This window comes from Poecilia reticulata, chromosome 17 (assembly GCF_904066995.2).
Source record: "Poecilia reticulata chromosome 17, P_reticulata-male-v2, whole genome shotgun sequence".
In the NCBI taxonomy this organism is placed as follows: domain Eukaryota; kingdom Metazoa; phylum Chordata; class Actinopteri; order Cyprinodontiformes; family Poeciliidae; genus Poecilia; species Poecilia reticulata.
In genome coordinates, this window is record NC_088846.1 from 24,933,188 (window position 1) to 24,957,505 (window position 24,318).

The window sequence follows — 24,318 nt, forward strand, 5'->3', positions numbered from 1 at the left end:
ATACTATGACGATCACTATGATGTGACAATCTGTGAAAAAAGTTTGCTTTTCCAACCAGTCAGAGCCAGGAGGCGGGTCTTAGCGCTGTCAATCACTCTACGTGTGGCGCTGCTCACCAAGTTTATTATAGTTAACTAAAATGACAAAATAACCGAAACTGAAATTGTGAAAACATTTTTGTTAACTGAAATAAATAAAAACGGAAATCGATGAGGAAAAATCATAACTAATTGGAACTATATTGTGCCTTTGCAAAAAGTAAGTAAAATATATTCAAATTATAGATATTATATTCTTCATTTTTGTGTTTATGAATCTATTTACTAGCCTTAAATAATCACCCTTCCCCCACAAAATCAGTTTATGGCACTTATAAACTGATTTATTATAATAAGTTTATTATAAACAGATAATAATAAATCAGTTTATAATAAATCAGTTTATAATTAATTATTGTTTTTCAACAGTAATAAAAAATTTTTATTGTATCTTCTGTTATGAGTATTCATTACCAAATGTATACATAATCACAATATAATAATTTGGCTTTTTTAAATTCTGCACCTAAAAATTAACCAAAACATTAAAAAAAACTAAAACCACTACTACTGATAAAAAGCAAACACACTCAATAATGACTTAATGTGAGTTCATTGATCCTTTGGGATCAGTGAAGTGTTTTTGAATTTGAAAAACAAAATTAAAACTAACTAAATAAGACAAACAAAAAGTCACAACGAGATAAAACCAAACACTAATAAAAAACCCAAAACCATTATAATCCTTTCTCATTATAATCCCATTACTCTCTGTTACGCTGCAGCTAGCATAGCCGTTTTCCTGCAATGATAAGATGGTTTTTTGCCAATAGCACATTTAGCAGCTCATTCACGAGGTTGGCTGACAGCATTAAGACCCGCCTCTTGGCTCTGATTGGTTGTTTCTGACCGGGAGAGATGCATTTCTTCAGACGACAGCAGTAGTTCAGCGAAGAGGTGAAGGAAATTGATCTTTTCAGATTATCTGTCTCATAACAAATATGTAAAAAAACATTTGTGCATGTGCTGACTGACCGTGTCCAGATGGGTGCGCTGGTGTTTGGCTCGGTCACTGGAGTTGCTGAAGGCCTTCATGCAGCCTGGGTGTTGGCAGATGTACGGTTTTTCTCCTGTGTGGCTCCGCAAGTGGATCTTCAGGTTCTCCAGACGTGAAAATGCCTTGGAGCAGCCTTCGAACTAAAACCAAAAAAAAAAAAAGATGAAGGGAAGGAAAAAAATGGACAATACTCAGTTGAGTACAATAACATTGCGCAATTACAAATCAGAGAGAAAAACTGTTTTTGCGCTTCATGTGTTTTGATTGCTTCCAGGAAAACAACTTGAACTGTGCTCTTGTAATTTTATGATGAAGAGTTTTATTCCCTAAAATTTAAAGTCACTCAGAAATGAGAAATAAACAAAGTTGTGGCGGACCTCCTGTTCATGTCGCAGTTCTCTGCTTAGCACCACCTGGTGGGATTTGATCTGTCAGATTGACTCCAAATGTTTCTTCAGATTTGATCTATTTGTGAAGCTAGACAGTTTGATAAGATGGAAAACTTTTAGAAAATATTATTTGCAGTTTTTGTGAGTTGATTTAATAAGATTTACAATTGATTCTAAAAACAATGTAAACAGAGTAAGAAAATTGTTGAGAGGTTATTATTTTCCATGCTGTATTAATGTTTGCATCATTACATAAACTGAGATCAGCAATCTGCTAGTAAGCCTGCTCTGGGATCAATTGGTAGTGCCTCCTATAATTATATGAATCCCAGTGTATTCACCACAACAACTTTTATATTTATTGGTGTTTTTTAAATCTTACAAGGTAAAACTCCCTTGAATGATATTTAACACTGCTGGTATGACTCAGAATCATATTCTTCATACAACTCATAAAAACATAATTTTTGTTTGTTATAAAAAATTAAAGCACATAACGAATTTGTATGACTCACTAATAACAAATTTTACATAGGAGTGACATAAAATAAAACTGCAATTTAATCTATAGTCTTAATGTCATCGTCCCTTTGACATTATATTGTAAAATAAAAACAAACTTTAATCTTTTTATGTTTAAAAAAGTAAATATTTCAAAAGAACCAATTAGTTAAGTTACTTTTTAATGGAAATGGATCACAATTAGGTGAAATAAACCAAAAACACACACAGGTGGTGGGTTGTCCTCTGGACTAAATCCAGACAAGGAGCAAACATTCCCTTCAGCAGTTAATTTTTCATACTTAAGTTTATAATGAAGAACTTTGTTAAGATGACAAATTAAGCAGCAGAGAGTATTTGCTTTTGAAAACCACTGGTAATTTCTTGGAATATGGGCTTCAAACCTCTTCAAGGTGCGAGTCTGAGGGCAGGAAGAACGGCTTTCATCTAAACTGTTTTCCTTCCAAACATTCGCTCCAGGTTTTATTAGTTCCCACTAATGACTCTGTAAATGTCACTCACCTCATTTATTTTAATAAGTCTTTACGTAAAAAAATATCCCACTACATCACGATGATTAATTAATACAAGGCCTGAAACCACCTGAATATAAAAATACAGTTCAGACCGCATGTAAACAGATGAATTCCTGAGAAACTTCCAGCTTTCAAGAAGCTGCAGATTTGAAGCTCCAAAGCTGGAAAAACAAACGTGACTTTAACGCATAAATTAACAAAGAAAATTTATGTTTTAAACTTCCAACTGATGCTTTTAAAAATGTAGCCTTTCTGAATACATTGAATTATTTAATTGAATACAAAAACGTTTTTTTGTTGTTTTTTTTAACGAAGCTTCTTCTCATGTTTCTACCTTATAAATCTAGATACAGATTGATGCTACTAGTCAAAGGTTGACTTATAAAGAAACATTAAAGACAGTTTGAAGGTGAAGCTAAATGTATTCATGTTTAGAAAATCAATTAAGTTTACTTATTGGGTGCCAATTTATTAAAAAATCACAAACATCTGTATGACAGCCATGTCATACAGATAAATTTAAGTAACTAGACTTTGCAGCTAAGTTCAGTTTACAGCTAAATTGTTAAAAGAAAAGAAAATTATCCAAGGAAACCCAGCAAGCTAAATTCTAATAAAATCTAGAGTTTTAGTTGCCAATCTCTGGTTGATTTGACACAATTACCCTTAAAAATCTGTAGTGTAAGTAGCAAATCTAGAGCGAAATGTCAACACTGAACATGTAATGTTAAGTAAAACTCAATTTCTGTAAGCAAATTATTACTTACCACATAAATTTGAATGGACGTTACAAGATAACAGAGTAATAAGTCTCATAATTTAATTTAATGGCATGGACATAGAAACGGGAAAAAATAAACAAATGACATGTACAAAAACAATTCTGCATAAATTCACAGAAATTTAACAGAGGTGTGAGCAATCTTTTCCGGCCACAGAAATATAAAAGTTTCTTCAAAGGTATTTTCTGCTAATGGGATAACTGTTGGTGTACCCTTATGGTATTCTCACTGCAGTCCAATAAATCATAACAGGAACATTTTGGATTTAAAAACTCTTTGGGGACTCGTGTTTACAGCCTGAATAACACCTGCCGACATTACAGGCTGGTAAATAATTCAGAATACGTTAATAAACACTGACCACATTCATGCGAGACATTCATTTTCCACTGCAGCACCAGTGGTGACTTCACCGACATGTCCAAGTCATAGCAGTTGATTAAAATGAAATCACGTTATTCATTTAGCTCAAGCGTGACCGGTGAATAATTTTTGGTGTTGATGTAGATTTAATATTAATCCAGAGTAATACATTTATGAGCGGGCAGTGGCGCAGGACACAGTAATGAAGTGATTCAGTTAAATAGGAAGCGTGTGAAACCTTTTAAATGAATTATTAATCAGAGTTTTGGGCTGATGACAGAGGGGAATAACAGAGTGGCTCTCAGAGAGGGGAATTTGGTCGTCCTGGTGCAGATGTGATGAAGAGAATGACTGATGACATGATTGATGAAGAACGACACTGTTGGCTCAGAGGCAGAAACCTTACACGTACTATTTCTAAAACATGATGCGGTCTGCTTTACTCTTCATCTCTGTGCTTTTTTTAAATGTTAAAATACTGAAGCCGAACACTGACATTAATACTGAGAGCGTGTATGGACCTGGTTACACATGGATAATGTTTTCTTTCAAATACATACAGAAGAAAACAGAAAATGTTTTTTATTGTATGGAGCACAAACTAAGACCTTGCATAGACGTTACCTGGTCTTTATAAAAGCAAAACTCTCTGCCACATTGTTTAAAAAAATAATATTGTACACACTGGATCGGTTTCAGAAAGGTTTTCAACTACATGAATCCACACAAAGTTAGGGTGCATTCACACCAGCCTTGTTTAGTTCACTTTATTCAAACTCTAGTTCGTTTGCCTGGAAAGTCTGGTTTGTTCAGGGAGTTGTGAATGTGTAACTGTGAGGTTGTTTTGTTTCACATCTGATACAGTTGATATGATTTGCTTTCACACGGCACTGTCAAACAAATCCAGACTAATTGAAAAACCTGTTCCCCTCCTTGCCTGTGGTGGCGCTGCACCAACAACAACTGAAGAAAACGACACAAAAATCTCAGAAGAAGGCACAGATTATTATCTTCACAAAATGTAAACAAACATGGAGTTATGTCATATTTTAGCAGTTGTAGGATTTCTCTTTTGTCTTTGGCAAAAGATCACAAGCCATTTCTCCCGCCAGCTTTAGACTCTTACTTTTGTTTTGGTTGTATTTACCCAGAATACCCTGCACTGTAGTTCACTTCCTGCTTTTGGTGGTCTCCTGTCCGCTTGCTGTTCACATATGAATTCAAACTGTGCCAGAGTTCACTTCAATTGAACAGGGATCTAGGTTTGTAGGCAGGTCAAAGTTCATTTGTGAATTCACACAACCCCAAATGAACCGGACTTTTTAGACAAATGGACTAGAGTTCAATTAAAGTGGTTTAAACATGGCCAGTGTGAATGCACCCTGATACATGGGGCAGGCTGTTATTGATTTCTCAACAGAAATTGAACATTTTATCATTTACAAAAAGCTTTACCATTTCTTTAGGTTTTTGTTTGTATTAATTCTTTAGTGTTGCTAAAATTTATATTTTATATGTAGATATATTGGGAAAACGATTGTTAAAATGGCTTTGTGAGCCATTTTAACGACGTTATAGGTCACACAGTGCCCTGATGTTGAAAGTAATTCACAAGAGAATGTAAACAGGCACTCCCAAACCAAATCTCACCATTTTGACCTTTACGTCAGGTCATTTAAAAACCCTGGCGGGGCTTGGCTGGTCTGAACCTGCTTTCAGTTCGCCTCTGTGTCAGACTGATCAGACTGTCTGTTAGACATGCAGATGATCAAAACTGTTTCCTCTGCCATGTTTCCCTTACTCATGCATAGAGAGAAAGAAACAGGGCTTTATTCAATGAATGCATGAATGCAGGATGTGTCTGTAGCCCTGAGACGTACAAATCACCTGTTGTTAACAGTAAAATAAAGGCAAAATTACAGGTATTACATTTACATAATCTATGCTAGAGTTTTAGAAAACAAACCAAATCACCCCGCAAAAATCTATTCCACATTCTGTGGAATAAATACTTTTACATTGGCACTATATTTTTATATTTATTTCACAGAATATGCCAATATTTTCTAAAGAAGTTCCTGGTATGACAATTCTAACAGAGAATATATATATTTTCTGTGGTATTATAGCAAGGATTTAGTTGGAGTTTTTTGGGGCGAAGGGGTTTGTCTTATAATTTGTGATTATTTATACGCATCTTGCTTCCTGTTTGCCATGCCGTTTTTTGAAAATAAGTTAATGTTTTTTGAAGTCTGGAAATTAAGCCGTTTCAAAAACTTGCGCCGTTACCTAGCAACCCCAGGTAACGAGTTCTGCCCGTTACCTTGAAACCTTGGGGGAGCTCCAGCACGTTTTGTCAGCTGGTTTTGCTGCTGTATGCAAGTGTTTTGTTGTTGACTTACCACCCAGAAACCACTTTTTGTGTTCTTGTTGGTTGTGCAGGGGGTTCCACTTCTGCTTTTCAAAGATGTACGGTTGTATATTTGCGCATCTATTTGCAGCTATTTTCATTTGTGAGTGTATAAGCTGAGTCGGGGGATGTGGCCAGCAGCATGTTATTTGGATTTAAAGTGACAAAACGCCCCTAAAACAGCTCAGTCTGAAAGGTGCTCAAAATGGGAAGAACTGACCAAACTAAAATCTCACTACCTACGAAGGATTTTGTACAAAAAATGTAATGAACATGTTTGGTAAAACCCATAGACTGATCCTAACCTATTCAATTAAGCACAATAGACCACTTTTAAGGCTAAGAAAGAAGACTCACCATGCATTTATTAGGTTTTTCTCCAGAATGGACCCTCATGTGGATAAGCAGCTTGTAGCGAGCGTTGAAGGGTTTGTGCCGTCGGACACAACCGGTCCAGAAACATGCAAACTCCTCCCCTTTACGCTGATCGATGTGCACCTTTTCGATGTGCCTCACCAGCTCCTCCTGGCTGCTGTAAGTGGCGCTGCAGTCGATCCAATGACACGACTGCTCCTGCTGGTCCAGCATGAGGTCCGGTCCTGCTGGTCTACTGAGGCTGGGGGACTGGCTTCTGTCCTGAGCATCGTTACCCCGAGGAAGCTGGCCAAGTCGGAACAGCTCCCCCTGTTGGTTGGCTATTTGAAACGGCTCCCTTTTACACGGCAAGAAATCATCTGGAGGTTCTTGTTTAATTGAACAGTAATCGTCCTGTAGATTGAGTTGTTGTGACGGCACTTTTTGATGGTGATCAGAATAAGGCACGTGTGAGGTAATAATTGAAGATGATGAAGAAGGAGAAACGGACGAAGGCAGAGATTCAAAAGATGGAGACTTGGCACAACTGGTTAACATGTATGAAATGGGAAGAGAGGGCTGAGGGTAGCAGCTGACCCTCTGAGTGTTAGTTTTTAGCTCTGTTTGACCTGTAATGACAAAATCCTCCACAGTTTTTTCTAAGTGGGGTCCTGCTGTTTTGCAGCTGAGCAGGGAGTTGGGGTTACATCCCAGCGAAGTTCTGGGAAGGGAGCACAGACCGCCTGAATGCAGCGACGGCTGGCGGAGACCCCCAAAGGACAGCGGCGCCTGAAGCTCCTCAACATCCTCGAACACGCTCCCAAAGCTGGGCAGGGTGAGCTGCATGTCCGGAGGGCCGAGGTCAGGGGGCCACATACCAGACCGCCAAGAGACCCTGCCAACAAAACCACCTTAGACCGACCTTAGCAATCCACTGGAGGGAAAACCTTCCACAGCGTCCTCCAAATGTGGTGATTGAGGAGTGGACGGCATCTTCTAGAGAGGTAATCTTGTCTCATTTGCTCCAAACTGCAGCTTTGTCACCAACGCTGTGGAAAACGCAACACAAAATGATTGATCAAATAAAAGCCTCAGCTGGTACTCAGACATTTACTGACATCTAGGTCTATGACTTTAATCCAACAAGATGGTCGGTTTGAAAAAGGAGGTGGAAAAGTGAGATTCAATAGATTATTACATCACTAACATGCATTAATTGTCAAGTAGAAGAAAACTAAAGGAACTAAAACAAGGAACTGAAACAAAAATAATCTGATTTGCACTTTTACAACCTGCCTTTAATAAAAAAAAGTAAATATTACTATTTTAGCTTTTATATTTTTTCCTTTACAGTTGACATATTATTAAAAAGGTTTTGTGGCTTTAGTAGCCTATAATCACTAGTAACTGGAGAGGAAGACAGGCAGAAAGAGCCTATGCATGGTGTGTCTGCTCCATGTGGCGCCCCCTAAAGGTCATATATTGATACTTACTGTCTCTACAGTTTGAAAGTGTGAAACCAAAGTCAAATTTCTTGCACACAATAAATCTGATTCTGATTTTACTCGGAGATTTTACAAAGACTTCTAGTTATTTCCCACCACTCTTCTCTAACGGCCTTAAAGGAACAGATGTTGCTGTGATTGATCCTCTAGAGAAACACATTTGTCCACGTCGGCTAAGCTGAGTCAGGATCTTCAGAGATGTTATGACTCAGCAGGTGTGGCAGCTTTGACTTTTATGCCTCTTATTTCCAGTTTGACTTCAGCAGCAAGTGTTATTTACAACGTCTAGCGACCGCACTGGGGTTTGATTGCATGAAATCTGCTTGTTTACAGACTAGCAGTGGTGGAGACAGTACTTAAACACTGCACTTAAGTAAAAATACAAATAAACAGACAAAAAAAACAGACAAGAATATCACTAAGTGTGTCTACGTATGTATTTCCTTTAATACCTCAATAGTGTGCATGTTTTTATTGTGTTTAACCTCTGTGACACAGCTGACATTTAGACTTGGGACTCTGTGCACCTTAATGGAGTTAAATCCATTAAGGAATATAAAAAGAGGAATGACTTTACCTTTGAAAGTTTTTATTTAACTCAAAGCAAAACCAATGTGTTATTTCAGCGGCAGTAAACACTTTGAAGTAAAAGTTGTCAGCCTAAAACAAGGACATTAGACACACCTAACTCATAGGCTCCGGTCATTTTCAGAGATATTTCAACTCCAGTTTGCCACAGTTAAGAAAACACTGTATAACCAACTGTGTAATGTCAATAGTGAACAATATTTTAATTTTCAGAGTGTTGAGCCACATGGAGTCACTTTTTTTACTGGTTAACTCAAATAAGTCATTGATTACTTTCAAATTAATGAAACAAAATCGCAGTGGGACATGAATGTAACATGTTACGCAACACATTATAGAAATGTAGTGGAGTAGAAACTTTATACTAGAAAGAACAGATACTTATAGGTGACCTATTATGCTTCCTTGAACAAGTTAGAATAGGTCCATGGGCTATATAAAACATGTCCATCACATTTTTTCCTGCTAAATTATTCTTAGATAATGAGATTTTAATCTGCTCGGTTCTGCATATTTTGAGAATGAGCTGTTTTAGGGGCTCTTGTCACTTTAAATCCAAATAAGCAGAAGCTTATTTGCCCCCTAACTCAACGTTTACACTCCCACTTAAAAATGGCCGCAAACAAATGTGCAATTATACAACTGTACATCTTTGAAAAACAAAAGTGGAGCCTCCTGCATAAACTACAATAATGCAGTAAGGGGTTTCTGAATGGAAAGTCAACAACTAAACACTTGTCTTTTTTAGCAGCCATTGTACAGCGCATAAAGCGGCAAAACCAGCTGAGCAAATGTGCTGGAGCTCAGCTTGGGTTGCTAGGTAACGGGCAGAACTCCGCTACAGCTACCGCTTACTTTCCAGAAACCAAAAAATATAAACTTATTACCAAAAAGCAGCATGGCAAACAAAAAGCAAGCTGTTTATTACCCTTTGGGTTCTGGTAGTTGCATTTTAAACACATGCTGGAGTTTAAATAATCACAAAATATAAAACCCAACCCAAAAATGAAGGAGGGGGGGAAAAACTCAGATTAAATCCTTTACATAATTCTAGAACGCTGCTTGGGTTGCTTGGTAATGGGGCTGGACTCGGCTGGGGTTGCTAGGTAACGGCGGAGATTCCATTGATTTTGAAGTTACATTCAGGAAGTTTTTGAAACCTCTTACAAAGCATTAACTTTTGTAAGCGGCTAGTTGGGTTTTTTTAAGCTCTTGTGCTGGTTTCAGAAGCAAAACCCAAATGGAAAAATGTAAATTTAGCCCAAAACTGAAAGTATCCACAGTTAGACCTGCTTAAGCATAGTCCCACCACAGCAGTTTAGGATTAATGAGCAGCGTTGATCCTTAAAACCAGCTCTTCCTCGCTCCTCTCTCAAAAACAGTAGCTCTATTGTGTAAAAGGTCCTTCACAGGTTATTGGAGATGACTCCTTCTCCTCCATCTGCCAGATATTGATGATCTAATTTGCAGCCGGATCCCTGCCACGTGTAATTAGTCATCCGAACGCCTCAAACAGGAATCCATGCTGATGAAATCCGGTTGATCCTTTATGAGCTATAAACCGGCACGGCTAAGAGGATGAGTAAGAACACTTCTGTAGTTATATTAGCTGATGATGGAGTCCCTAAGTGTAGGTTCAGGCCCGTGTTTCCTGGTATGCTCTGGTTTAAAGTTTTATGATTCTTCCCGTAAATCGCTGGAGTTCCCCCCACCGGAGTCGTGTAGCAGACCAGTCATGGGAACTGTGGTTAGATCTTAATTAGAGAGGCTGCGATGTGTCTGTGCCTCAGCGTACTCAACGGGATTAATAGCAAAGTGGTTTGGTGTGACTGAAGAATGATAATTGCAAGCCACTACCTGCTGGCTTTGAGAGCTGGAACCAATATTAAGAGTTTTGAGAGGAAATAAAACCATCAGAAGACGAGAAAATACATAATAATCACTCAATTGTTCATAATCGCATCCGATCTCTTCCAGGAATGTATCAGATTTCCAGCTGTAAGTGCAGCTGTGTCTGTTCACCAAAAACACTTTGGTCCTGATCCAGAAAGAAGAGCCAGACAGTGAAACTAAGAAAAGTGTCCCGCAAACCCTGAAGCAAGCCAGCGAGCGCTGTAAAATAGCAACCTCATCTCATGTGGTGCCTTTTAAAGACTCACTTGCTGAGGTTAGCTAAACACAGCTGTGGCATTTCAGGACAAGCTAATGTGTACTTATCTCAACAATAAGCACAAAGGATTCTTTTATATGATTTCTAGTTTATTTGCAACGTGGGAAGGATCATTTTTTTGTTGTTTTATTACTGAAACAAACCTAAACCCATAAGAACCAACATTTCTAATTATGATCCTCATAAATTATTATTTATTGGAGCTAGAGTCCAATTCTGGGATTAAAATATGGATTTTTATAGGTCTTCCTGTCTCATAATAAATGCCTTCTGTAAGGGATTGATACTTCTCAAACTTCTTTTTACATTTTATCACATAACCAGTGGCATCCCCAAGTGGGGGGCCATAGGGGGCCATGGCCTTTCGTGGAAAAAAAAAAGAAGCTCTCTCTATATATAATATATATATATATATATATATATATATATATAGTACTGGCCTGTAAATGCTTTATTTATATATGCCAACAACAATGTATGTTTTATTTCTGCTCAGAATTTACTAATTTTTCTAAATACATGCAGACACAAATAAATGACAACTGTTTTTTAATTCACAGCTGCAGATGATGAAATAATTAATCACTTTAAGTCATCCATTCAAAGATAAAACAGATCTGAATCTGATTATAAATTATTACATGTGGTTAAATTAAATCAGCCAAGTATTGGACTAATTTGTGATCAGTTGTCTTGATAAGGTTACATCCTGTTCTGTTTTGTTTTTTACTTTGGTTTGCAACAGCATTTTAAACAACTGAAACTATTTATTTGATTGGACAAACCCTAAGGGAGAATTTAACTTCATGAAATTCACCCAACTAAGCGTTTTGTAAAGCCAGCAGTGCAGGAGGTCAATGTTTTCTTTTTGTCCTACATCAATTTTAGCTTCGTCTCCCACCAGATGTTATTTATTTCACCAAATCCAAATGTCACAAACAGCTGTGGTCTCTCAGAATCCAAAGGTATTTTCTCTGGCTGTAATTTACATAAATATACATGAATCTGGGTGGACTTTCACCAAAAAGCACGCATAACGCCTCATTTAAATGTGGGCAAAACTGTGTGAGATGCTATTAGATTGTTGGCACTATTTTAGGAGCCTTTGCGGGAATTAGGAAGACATGCAAACTGTGGTTTAGACACATAAGTGAAAATATACTCATAAAATTCCCCCAAAGTTTGCAGCTTGAAATTTTTTCCAGAAGCTAAACAGAAAATTAAAGCTTTCGTATGACAGGAGCTCAACTCTCAACACTGTTTTTGAAATAAGCAAAAGCATCAGAAGTTATAGTGAAAATAAAAACATAAAACTAATATTTTAATAAGCAATTAACATTAGTGGCAACAATTCTTAGTAAAAGCAAAGTTTTATATTTTAAATTTGTGGTTTTGATTGTTTTTGTTTCAATTTGTGAAGCTGTTGTTTAAAACCAAATAATTCCCAGATGGCTTATTTATTTTATTAACTTATTTTGTGTTTGTAACATGGTTGAAAAGTAGAAGAGTAAACAAAACATTAAAATATAATACAGTGGATCATGAAGCCACCCACAAATAGCTGAAATACTTGAGACCCCTCTAATAAACGCTGTTAAAGCTGCAGTATGTAACTTTTACAAAAAAAACATGTTTTACCATATTTGTTAAAACTTTTTCATTGTTGTGACAGTATAATATGAGACAGATAATCTCTGAAAACATCAACCTCCTCCACCTTCACTTTGTGCTACTATTGCTGTCTGAAAAAATGCTCCCGACCCAAAAACAACCAGAGCCAGGAGGATGGTTTTAGTGCTGTCAATCAACTTCATGTACGCTGCTCAATGTGCTAATGGCAGAAAAACAACTTACAGTTCCAGGAAAACCGTTTATCCGTGGCTGTGCTAATTAGCATTCATGGCAGGCTATATTGTGGTGAACCAGCTGTAGCTTAGCAAAGAGCAAGGGGAGTGGGTGAGCATGAGGGTGATTGACAGCGCTAAGACCCTCCTCCTGGCTCTGTCTCATTCAGACAATTTCATTACTAAACCAACTTGAGTGTAACTTCAATTTTTTCCTGCTATTATAGTATGAAGAGGTACATTTAATACTTCAAAACACAAAACCAAGTAGTTTGGTCTGGTTTTTAGTGTAAAAATCTTAGTATGCTTGAAATAAACTAATTTAAAACAAACTTTTCTGCAAGATATAGGAGCTTCTTTTATGTCAATAATTCCTTAACATTGATTTTAAAAAGCACTAGTTCCACTGACACAATATTTCACTTATAACATGGGAAAAATACTCACTCTTTGGTAACCTAACAACCCACTCACTCTTTGGTTACCTAGCAACAACCAGTTGAGTAACTCACGCATCAGCAGTTTAATGATTCATCACTGTGCCTCATAACTGCTTAAAAATAAAAAAAAACAATGGCGTGGAGTGAAAACTGGATAAAACTGGAAACATCATATCACCATTTTGGCAGCATTTCAGATATCTAAAACAAAAAACTAATCAACAATTATCAATATCGACCAATATTAAACGCTTATATCATGATATGTTTTTCAGCCATATTGTCAACTGTAGGACGAAATAAGATTCAGGTTTAAAAGTCACATTGAGTCCAACAAAGATCTAACAAACACGGTATCTCAAAGATGCATCATGCATCATCAAATCATGTTTTCTGCTGCTTTAATACTGTTTTCTGCTGTCTTTGAGCAAAAAATAGGTCCTAAAAATTCACGTCTTCCGAATCCTCATAGAGGACAGCATTATTTCCTTTAAATATTTGCTCCATGTCATCCTCTTCATTATGCGTTTTTCACAAAAACAAGTGCTACATTAACTAGGCGGTGATCTCATATTTTGACCAAAGATGAATGTGGCGATCAGTCGTCACCACCTGAGCAGACGTGCAGAGCCAAATATTTCCAAGCAGGTGTGGATCTGTCAGAAAGTTAGCAGCAGATGGCAGGAAATTCCCCTGGAATGACAGCGGTTCAGTCCAAACCACAAGAGAAAGGCCTGTGGACCAGACACAGCAGCATCAGCGGGGCGTCTGCTAAATCTCTCCTCCGACGGACTTAAACTGGTTTGAGTAGCCTTGACTGCCTCTTCCCAAACTGTTTTTGGGTGGTATTCGATGAGAGGAAACCTTGTGAGGACAAACCGTGTTTTACATGTTCTGGATTATTGTAACTGATGTTCGGCTGATCCGTCGAGCAACACTTTCCACATGATTTCATAGCCGGTAGTGAATGATGAACACAAGGCGGCGTCCTGGGAGAGCCTGAAATTTAAAGTTTGTTTCTCTTCGCAACATTAAATTATTAGCATCATAATGTATCCGTCTGTGCTGCCTGAGTAAACAACTGAAAGTCATGATGTCACATTAAAGATGGCCTCTGTTCTGTCTCTGGCTTCCTTAGCCCTGCAAAACACAACGAACCCGGGAAAAATACTGATTTTAGGTTTGTCAGTGGTTTTCTATAGTTATGATGTTTTTGACTTGGAATAAAAAAATCACAGTGGTAGCCAGACCAGGTTAGTAAAATTTTTAAAGAGGCACAGCAAAAAAAAAAAAAAAAATTACAATTGTTAGAAGAAATTAAATTTTATTTATTTATTTATTTTTCTATAATAGAATAATTGAAAAAATTTTATAACATTTTTTAAGAAGGGGCCACGGCCCCCACAAGCTCCTCTCTTGGGGGCGTCACTGATCGCATACTTTCAGAACCTGTTTAAAGAAACTGACTACTCCATGCAGGTGGAGGACCAGTTCAGATCCAGTGCCATGAAAAGAGTGTTTACATCCTTCTGGATTTTGTTTTTTTTTGCTTTTTTTGTTCCAGCTAAATGATTCAGCTCATCAAACATTTTAATACACTGGAAAAACACAAAATCTTATCAAGTATTTTTGGTTCTAGTTTCTAATGCAATTTTCTTAGTACACTTGAAATAAGACTAAACTAACTTATGAGTAACTTTTCAGCAAGATACAGCAGCTTGTTTTAAGTCAGTAATTTGTTAATATTAATGAAAAAGTTCTAATTCCACTGGCAGATTATTTCATTTATGATTAGACATTTTTTCCATGTTATAAGTGAAATAATCTGCCAGTGGAACTCAAACTTTTTTGTCAGTATTAATTAATTGTTTACTTAAAACCAGCTCCTCTCTGTTGCTGAAAGATTACTTGTAAGTTTGTCTTGTCTTATTTGACCATAAGTATTTAGTAAGATTTGTCTAAGTCCGTGCTTTCTAGGTAAACAAACTAGAGTTAAAGTTAACTAACCAGGGCTGGTGTGAATGCATCCTTTAACTAGGCCACTCCAAACAACATCTTTCAAGCAATTCAGAGCAATTGTTCTGCTGTAAATCCCATGTTTTCCTGACCTTAGAGTCACAATCTGATGGCTGAATGTTATCCAGGATTTTCCGAGCTAAAGCAGGAATCCCTTTGGATGTCTACTGGATCCATTTACCGGGAATACCCAGAATCCACTGGAGGCACTGCATATCCCTTCTGACCTGGAAACGTCTAAGAATCCCCTAAACTGAGCCATCCGACCCAATCTCAATGACAAGGACAGATGGAGAAATTTCAAGTTGACTGCCAAAGATCACTTCAGGCAGACAACTATAGTTTTCTCTGAATGACCGTGACTCTGACGTGGTCACATTTCAAATCTATCCGAAAGAAAAGAATCAAATAAAGACATTTAAAATAAGTAATACTTGTTTCAGGGTTTGCAGAAAGTATACAAGTTAAACTGACATTCTGACCAACAATTTCTGCTCTGAATCGATGTAAGCACACATATTTATCCAAATGTTTTAAAAGCCCAACCTCTTAAAATATAAATTTTTCTCTGAGGTTCATATTAAACGTATAAGCGCTGTGCACCTCTGCTCTGCTGACTCTGCAAGGTGGCGTCATTAATCTTGACAGATTTTTATAATGTTTTACCTGCTATGTTTATTATCCTTGTATGTTAGTCTTAGGTTGCTCCCAGGAATAATATTTGACAAGAAATCCCTCAACACAGAGTCTGGTCTTCTCATTACTGTATGTGTCCCAACATAAACTATGGGCAGAAAATAGCGCCGTGCTGCTACTGACCATTACCTCATATCTTTAAAATATTAACTTTAATTTAGTGGTAAACCTGTGGCTTGTCTTGACTTTATTAAATAATCTCCTTAATGTGATATTTCATATCCATGCAGCTCTATAAATAAAAATCCTCAATGTGCCACCATACCAACGTCTACCTCATGACTTAATGGAAAATAAAAAAACACATCTACTGTGCTGTTTTGTTCCCCAGATAGTGATCTTTTCACATAAAGAAGCAAATATTTGCACTATAAAACAGAGATCCAAGTAAAGGTTAATAAAATTAGGAAGCTGGATGACTATTTATGGTTAGAAAATGGATATTTGACTATTTAACGCAGCAGAACAGATATCACAAATGCATAATTTAATTTTTCCAACCTTCCTGTAATCTAGGTCTGGACGACATGGCTGAGAAATGTATCACAATAAAAGCAATGTATCACATAGTCGAAAATCGATAAATGTTTTAGTGTTTTGTTTTAAATATCTGAAGTACAGCCAAACTGGTGGCGTGACCTCTCCTGTTTTATTCATAGCTTTCAATCCATTACGTTGTTTTTCATTCTTAAACAATTATGAGGCACAAACCTTAAACTGCTGCTGCGAAAGTTACTCACCATGTTGTTGCTAGGTAACCACAGAGTGAGTGCGTTGCTAGGTAACCAAATAGTGAGAGAGTCAGTTGATCCCACTAGCCTTTCTTAGCTAGCAGTGAGAGGTTGAGCAGCTAATGCCGTGCGGTTATGGGTCAGAGTTCAGTGAAATTATTGAATATTCTACAAGATGTATCATCATATTGATCACGTCTCTATCTCGATATTGTTATTGATTTATTAGCCAGCCCAACTGTAATCTATAAAATAATTTTTAGCACCGAAGGAGCTGCCTCTGTTTCTGGTTGGTACCAGGTGATGATAATCTGCTGTATTCCCAGTATGTCTGGATTAAAGATTAAAGTTGAAGGAAGAATTTTCTTTTTTCAAAGAAAACCTTCAGGCCTAAGTTTAGTGAGATTTGTTTGATGACGAACCAAACTTGAACTTTTGAGCCAAAAACTTTAATGTTTCTGCTGGGAAGCTGAAGCAGCATTTTATTTTTCAACATCTCTGAGCGCTAACACTGCAAAAACACAAAACTTACCAAGTATTTTTGGTCTAGTTCCTATTGCAAATATCTTAATAGACTTGAAATTAAACAAAACTAACTTGCAAGTAACTTCAGCAAGATAAGTAGTTTGTTTTAAGTCAATAATTCAATCAAATTGATGAACAAGTGCTATTTCCACTGGCAGATTATTTCATTTATAAAATGGGAAATGTCTTGTTAATGAAAGAATCTGCCAGTTTAACTGCTGTGTGTGTTTAATCAATATTAAGGGAGCTGGTTTAGATCTTTTAAAAGGTAGAGGTCAAATAAAGATGGAAAATGGAAAATAGCCTGAACCAAAATATGTTCTTTATATTTTATTTTTTAAGTTTGGCTGTTGTAAAAATGTTTTATATCTACTGTATCATCACTATTATTTGTTGAGAATATTATGGCTTTGGGTGAGTTTATGAGTTTAGACGCCCTGAAACAACTGTAGCCTATAATTACTGCTTAAAACAGACGGTGAAGGTAATGCAGAGCGATTTACGGTTTTATCTATTTAAACTATCATAACTCCAATACTTATAATATTAGAGTTATAATAGTTATTCACATATTATTTATTGGATAAATAATATGATGTTCTATATTTAGGGGTTAAATAAATAATTGGATTAATTGGGATTAATCGATTTATTGAAATAATCACAGTTCACATTTTATCAATTGTCAGAGTAATCAATAGAATATTCAGTTATTACTAAAATAATCATTCAATCGACCCCCAATCTTTCTGATTATCTTTGATTAAACGTAATTGACCCTCAGCAGAAGGTTTTTGTTTTCAATCATGCTGACCTACAAAATTCTGCCAGATTTTTGGGATTATCTAAATACTAATATCTTTATGTACTGACATATTCATACTGTCATTTATCTTTCTGACATGAAAGAAATAAGAAATAGGATAAAATCAGTGTCATCAATCTTACAAACTGTTGTTTGGGACAGATTCTGAGCTTTGAAGATTTAAACCAGATGAGATTTTTTTCTGCTCATTTGTATACATTTTTCATAAGATTATTTTAATGTTGGCTCTCTTAAGGGTGTTTTCACACCAGTCATGATCAGTCCGCTTTAGTTGAACTCTGGTTTGTTTGCATAAAAAGTCTGGTTCGTTTAAGGCAGCGTGAATGCTAATCAATGATCAGTGTTTTTGACGCAGTTCGATTGCATATGTGAACACTAAGTGGACTGGAGACCGCTCCAAAAACAGGAAGAGGACCATAGCACAAGGCATTCTGGGTAAATACAACCAAAACAAATGCGGTAGCCTATCAGGAGAAATGGACACAAAGGAGAAATCCTATAGCCACAAAAAGCCGACGCCACTCCATCTTTGTTTACATTTTGTGAAGAAGGAAGTTGTGCTCAGGTCTTCTTCAGAGGTTTTTGTGTCGTTTTCTTCGTTGGTTCTTGCTGCAGCGCCACCACAGGCGAGGAGGGGTACAAGTTTTTTAAAAGGTTTGGATTGTTTGACAGTGCAGTGTGAAAGTTAACTGCAGCAACTGAAAATGTAACAAATGTTGCAGTTTTTTTGGCTCCCAATCAAACTGAGCCTACCGGACTATCAGGTGTGAAAACACACTAAATCAGAACTTAAAATATTTCAATCTACTACACTTTTCAATCCAAGAATCAGTTTGATCCATTTCCCCTGATCAGCAATCAGCTATCAAATTACCATTTTAAATCTATGTTTTAACATTAAAATAAAATACCCAAATACATCCAAAACCGCTATTTTTACTGCATTGCGCAAAAGAAAACAAAAGTTCCTGGACTTTCAGTGATTTACCAAGTAAAAACAATTTATAAAAGCCCTGGCTTTCAGCTATAATGCACCCCAGAAACGATGTTGAAACCGTTACCTCTGACACTGGCAGCGGGTTGAATTACCCAGCTGTGTCACCCTTGGGTGTTGCAAAAGAGCCGGCACCCGTAGCCAGGAATAATATTTCCGCACCAAACCAAAACGAGCTCTGCCTATGGCCAATCGCTGTTAATATCCGTGAAATGTATGTAGGGACTGGGCAGCGAAGGAAAACATGCGACAAACCATTTCAACAGTGTGGTGTAGAAACAGAATAACTGTCATAAAACATCCATTCAAACCAGGAAGACAAGAAAAATGTGACAAATTCAGACGCCGCGCCAGGGTGTTTTTTAGTCCTGGTCACAAATATTTATATGAGCCAGCAAATCCTTTTTTTTTTCTTCTTCCAGGCAGTAATGAAAACCATATGATCACAGTTGTTTCTCTGTGGCTTTGAAACCTTAATAAAATGCATTAGGTCATGCTGTGCTACGTAATGTAAACATAAGTAATAAAAGCAGCTTAGTAACAAAGCAATACAATAAATTAACTCTACTGCAATAAAATCACTATTAGTATTCCAATTGGTGATATATATCCACCAATATGAATACCAATAATTATTTGTTTTTCATTTATATGTTGCTTAAAGTGAAGTTAGGTCAAATATGCATCTTTCTAATTGGCATAATGTTTTATTTCCATACATTTTTCTCTGGCATGCCCTCTCTTCTGTCATCTATTAGAGCCTAAAAGAGATTCTAGAGTAATCTCAGAAACTTTCCAGAATTTTTTTTTACAATTTTTGAAATTTTCTGAATTAAAATTTCCAAATTCTTTTCCATAACATTTCTGGGACTAATCTGAATATTCAGATTTTTTTTTACTAGCAAACTTTCCACTTTTGGAGCCTTGTTTTTTCTAGAACAAGAATCTTTCCTGCTTTTTGATTCCTCCACCATTTTGTTACTGTATCAACTGGTTCTGCTTATGGATGAGCAGTATCGCCCTCTGGTGGATGGAGGCCAAACTACAACACTGAAAAATAGTCCAAGTTAACATTATATGGAACTCATCTTAACCTAATAAACCATTAATTAACAATTAGTCATAAGTCAATTAACAGTTTGCATATCTGAAAATGACTCCTCAGAATAATTACAGGACCAACAAGCATTTTGACAAATAAATCAATAGGGAAGAGAAGAAGAGATTTGTTTAATAATTGATCAAGTAATTAAGTACAAATGCATATTTCTTTTTTGATTAAGTTTTTAGTTTATTTGTTAGGGTTAGGGTTAGGGTTGTTCTAATTTATCATGCGATTATTGATTTGTTGCTTATTGTGACAGGCTTTTATTGTACTGTTAGGATCAACTATAATGGCTAGGTGATTGGATTGAAATGTGTGTTTTTGTAAAGAGCCTCCAGACGACATTTGTTGTAAATTGGCGCTACATAAAAAAACTGAATTGAATAAAATCTGTTACTTAAACAACAGCTGCTTCAAATATACAAATATTGTGAATAAGACAAATAAAACATGACAATATGCCAACAAAAGGAGCTGAATATACAGTTAGCTAACTTTATACCTGATGCTATACAGTTAGCTTTTGCTAACTGTATAGTTATATTATATATATATATATATATATATATATATATATATATATATATATATATATATATATATATATATATATATATATATATATATATATTATATATATATATATATATATAGCATATATATATGCTATATATATATATAGCATATAGCATCAGCATATAGCATCAGGTATACAGTTAGCTAACTGTATATACTGGTAATATACATTTCTGATAGTTATATCTTCTAATTTTATCTCTCAGGAAACCATAAAATCAAATAATATTCTCATTCTTAATAAATAAATGTTAAGATTCCAGATCTATGGTCAAATTTAAACATTAATGGTGACCCCCTTTGTTTGCTTATGCCTTGGTCTGGCTTTGTGTGTTTACTCCTATTTTGTATTCCCACTACAAACAGGAGCAAATATATTAATTTGCAGATATAATGGTCATAAAATACTCTCACTATTCCATCTGGTTTTGTTGATTTTTACTCGGTGCAGACGAACCAAAACAAAGATAAGCCTGACAAGACGGAAATCATTTTTTAGAAGATTTTCCTCACAGAAAGGATAAACCGCTCCAGGGCTTTTCGGCTCTCAACAGGCACCGCTCAGCTCTGCTTCTGCTTGTTTTTCCATGGTGTGAGCTGACCGCCTCCACCTCATGAGACGTTTCCTACAGCTGTATGGAGCATGAAGTAATGCAGAACCCCTCCTCCACCTGTTGCTGAGCAAAGAATTTATAACCAGATTTTATATCTTGCACCATAACTGTAGTTATTTGACAACTCCTGCTCTTTTTTTTTTCTTTTTGCTTTTATTTTGATAAAATCCATTTAATTAACATAAATGTTTCAGATAACATTATTCCAATGATGGTTACTTAAAATATAAAATTAACATAAAAATATGATGGACAACACTGACCGTCCTCTTCATGAGACGGTCTTAGAAAAATAGAGTGTCAGAGGCTTCTTAAAATATACTGTAACACAGACTGCTACAGGAGATCTTTCCTGCCCATAGTCATCACCATCTACAACAACTCTTTAATTAAATGACTTACATCTTACAATAATATTTAATTTCACTTTAGGATCAATAAAGTATTTTTGAAAATTATTTTTAATGTTTTGTGTATATACTGTTTATGTCATCAAATATTTAATTATTTATGTGTTTGTCATAACTACTGATATGTAAATTTAAATATTATTTAAAGGCAGAGAGGTGGTGCAGTATACCCAAAAACTGTACTCAAGTAAGAGTAGCCGTATCTCAACTTATTTTTAGTCAGCTAAGAGTAAAAAGTATTTTTACATCATGTAATATTTAAATCTACACTATAATATAGCATTGAAAATATAAAGTTATGTGAAAATGTTGGTATTTTTAAGGACCTTATATGAATAAGAATTCATATAAATAACGTAATTACAAACAAAATCAATTTCCTTCAATTTAAAACTTATTTAACTTTAACAAAAACTGCAGATTTGTGTCTCTCTGGTGAATTTTTAGTTAGAAAAAACAAGCTAGATCATTATTCAGTGAAGTTAATCACGGTGTGTGAAGTACCCAGAAATGTTAATCAAGTTAAAGCAAAAAGTTGTAAAAAAAATACTCCTCCCCCCAAAAAGTTGCTCAACTAAATGTAACGAGTTGCTACCCAGGGCTGGAATAATTGAATTACTTCCCATTTATAATTTAGATTTAGCTGAAATTACGTGTTAAAATCGACAATGTTTTTGTGATGTTATTAAGCTTTTATTTCCACTTTTCCAGCGAATTAATTCAAATAGAAATATTACAAAAAAAGTTCAACTTTAAAAAGAAAATCTACACGATACGCACATTTTTCCAGACTGAATTAACTTAGGTCTAACAATATAATATCAATACCTGATGCTATCATTTACTTTTCTTTGACAGGTTGGTTATGTTTGCACCGTTCGGGTTGCCATGTCGCAACCGAAAGACACACTTAGCTGCTTACATTTGTAAAAGCTTTGCATTAGAAAAACAATCCACTTCATCTGAAAAGCTTTTGTTATTCCCTTTTCCTGGCGTGGAGCTGAAGCGAACATACAGAAGATCTGCCAATCCAAACAAATATTTCAGGTTGACACAAATCTTGGCTTGCTGCTGTTTCCCGCTCCAGCTGAGCACTTGACCAAACAATTTGAGCATCTGGAGAAATAATTGGCCAGTCGCTGGTATTGATCAACAACCCAATCAGCCTCTCAAAGGCATAATAGCTATATAGGGCTTTGAAAAAAACTGTAAATTTAGTTTATTACTGTTTTTATAGCCACATATTTAAGTTGATATGACGTAGATAATAAAATCAAATGTGATTCAACCCTGGCTGCACACACCTCTGTGGCACAGCATTACAATCATAAACCATAATCCCTCTGCAAAAGCTCCATGCCAGTGATATCATGAGACTAATGAATAAAACAAGCCTCCTCATCTGTTGGACCCTCAGTAAGCCAGATTTCCACCCCCTGCGCAGCACTTTTCATTCCAGCTACATTACATAAATCAGTGAGATGCAGAGGAGTGGAAAGGAAGAGTCCCATAAGTAATAAGAAGAGGGGGGAAAAATATCAGACCAAACCATTTGGGGATGATCTCACCACAGTGTAGCCTACAGCACCCACTCTATTAATTTCACAAAACCTTGTTGCACAATCAAAACAAGATCTTGTGTAATTCATCATATGGAAGTAAAGTCAGACCTGAAAAGTCATTTTCCAAACCCCACTGTGGAAGTATTTTCTTCCATCCCGGGAAGATTTCTTTTCTTCCCTCATTAATCATAAAACAGACACTTTTCTGGACTTAATTTAGCTAAATGTTGCTTCATCTCTCACCTGGAGCCTATTTATAGAAACAGATGCATCCTGTTATAGTGTCACATAGAGACTGAGACACTTTAACGCCATAAAAGTATCCTTCAAACATAACAGTGGATATGAAGCATACACATTGTGTGGGAAAGTCTCCCGCTGCATTATAACGCCGGTTCGGAGGCAGAAACAACAGGAAAACATTAAAAGGTCTCCTCTTACCGTATCACGTCCAGGCATTCAGCGGTAGTAGAGGTCTCGTCCTCGCGCTGGCTGCACGCGGACTGTAGTTCCTACTGTCACTGCAGCGCGCTCACCTCGCGTGCTGCATCAGCTTTGTGGCGCGCGCGCACACGCACCCGATCCCCCACACCCCCCTCAAAATCCCAACTTCACCCCCCGCCCTCACTTGTTTCTACCAATAATAGAGCATCAAGTAAACAAGTAAAGTAAACCAGCTGTGCGCAGGTATTACAACCCTTCATTGTCATTCATTAAAAGGCTCCATTCATTGTTCAAAATGTAGGTTTTAAAATAAAAATTAAAACAGCAGTTTAGGAAGTTAAGTTAAATAGAAATAGGTTACGTTAACGTTTTAAACTCATTATTAAACAGTAAAAACGGAATAAATCCCCACATGCGTACACTGTTTCCCTAGTTGGTATCCGTACCTAACTGTCATGACGGTTGCTATGGAGTTGCTATGACAACAATAAACAAGCCAGAAGCTTAGAACTGCCTCTTGCCTCGTTCCTATCTTACTTCTAAACAATATAAGTACATTACAGCTTGTACTTATTTAGGATGTTAGCAGAGGAGGGTAGAGTAACCACAAAATGGCACTCAAGTAAAAGTAATACTACTTGAACACATTTTTACTCAAGTAAAAGTAAAAAGTAGCCGTTCAAGAACTGAAGTTAGAGCTAAAATTTAGCTTAAAAAAGCTACTCAAGTACTAAATAACTGATCTAAACATAAATCATTTAATATTTAAAAATTACATAATCAGACGGACCAAAATATAAAGTTATGTGGAAATTTTGGTATTTTACGAACCAAAATAATT

The 24,318-nt window shown here is 36.2% G+C and overlaps 1 protein-coding gene across 1 annotated transcript in view; it reads right to left on the minus strand.

Annotated features, from left to right (window-relative positions):
* glis1a (GLIS family zinc finger 1a) overlaps nucleotides 1–23,627 on the minus strand; it is a 43,098-nt gene extending 19,471 nt beyond the window's left edge. Inside the window, exons 1-3 of the mRNA XM_008434029.3 lie at nucleotides 23,475–23,627; nucleotides 6,435–7,480; nucleotides 1,075–1,236 (exon numbers count right to left, since the gene is read on the minus strand). Of these exons, the coding sequence (XP_008432251.2) occupies nucleotides 1,075–1,236; nucleotides 6,435–7,307 (1,035 nt within the window). The 5' untranslated portion in view covers nucleotides 7,308–7,480; nucleotides 23,475–23,627. The remainder of the gene's footprint in view (nucleotides 1–1,074; nucleotides 1,237–6,434; nucleotides 7,481–23,474) is intronic.
* Between the last annotated feature and the right edge of the window lie 691 nt (nucleotides 23,628–24,318).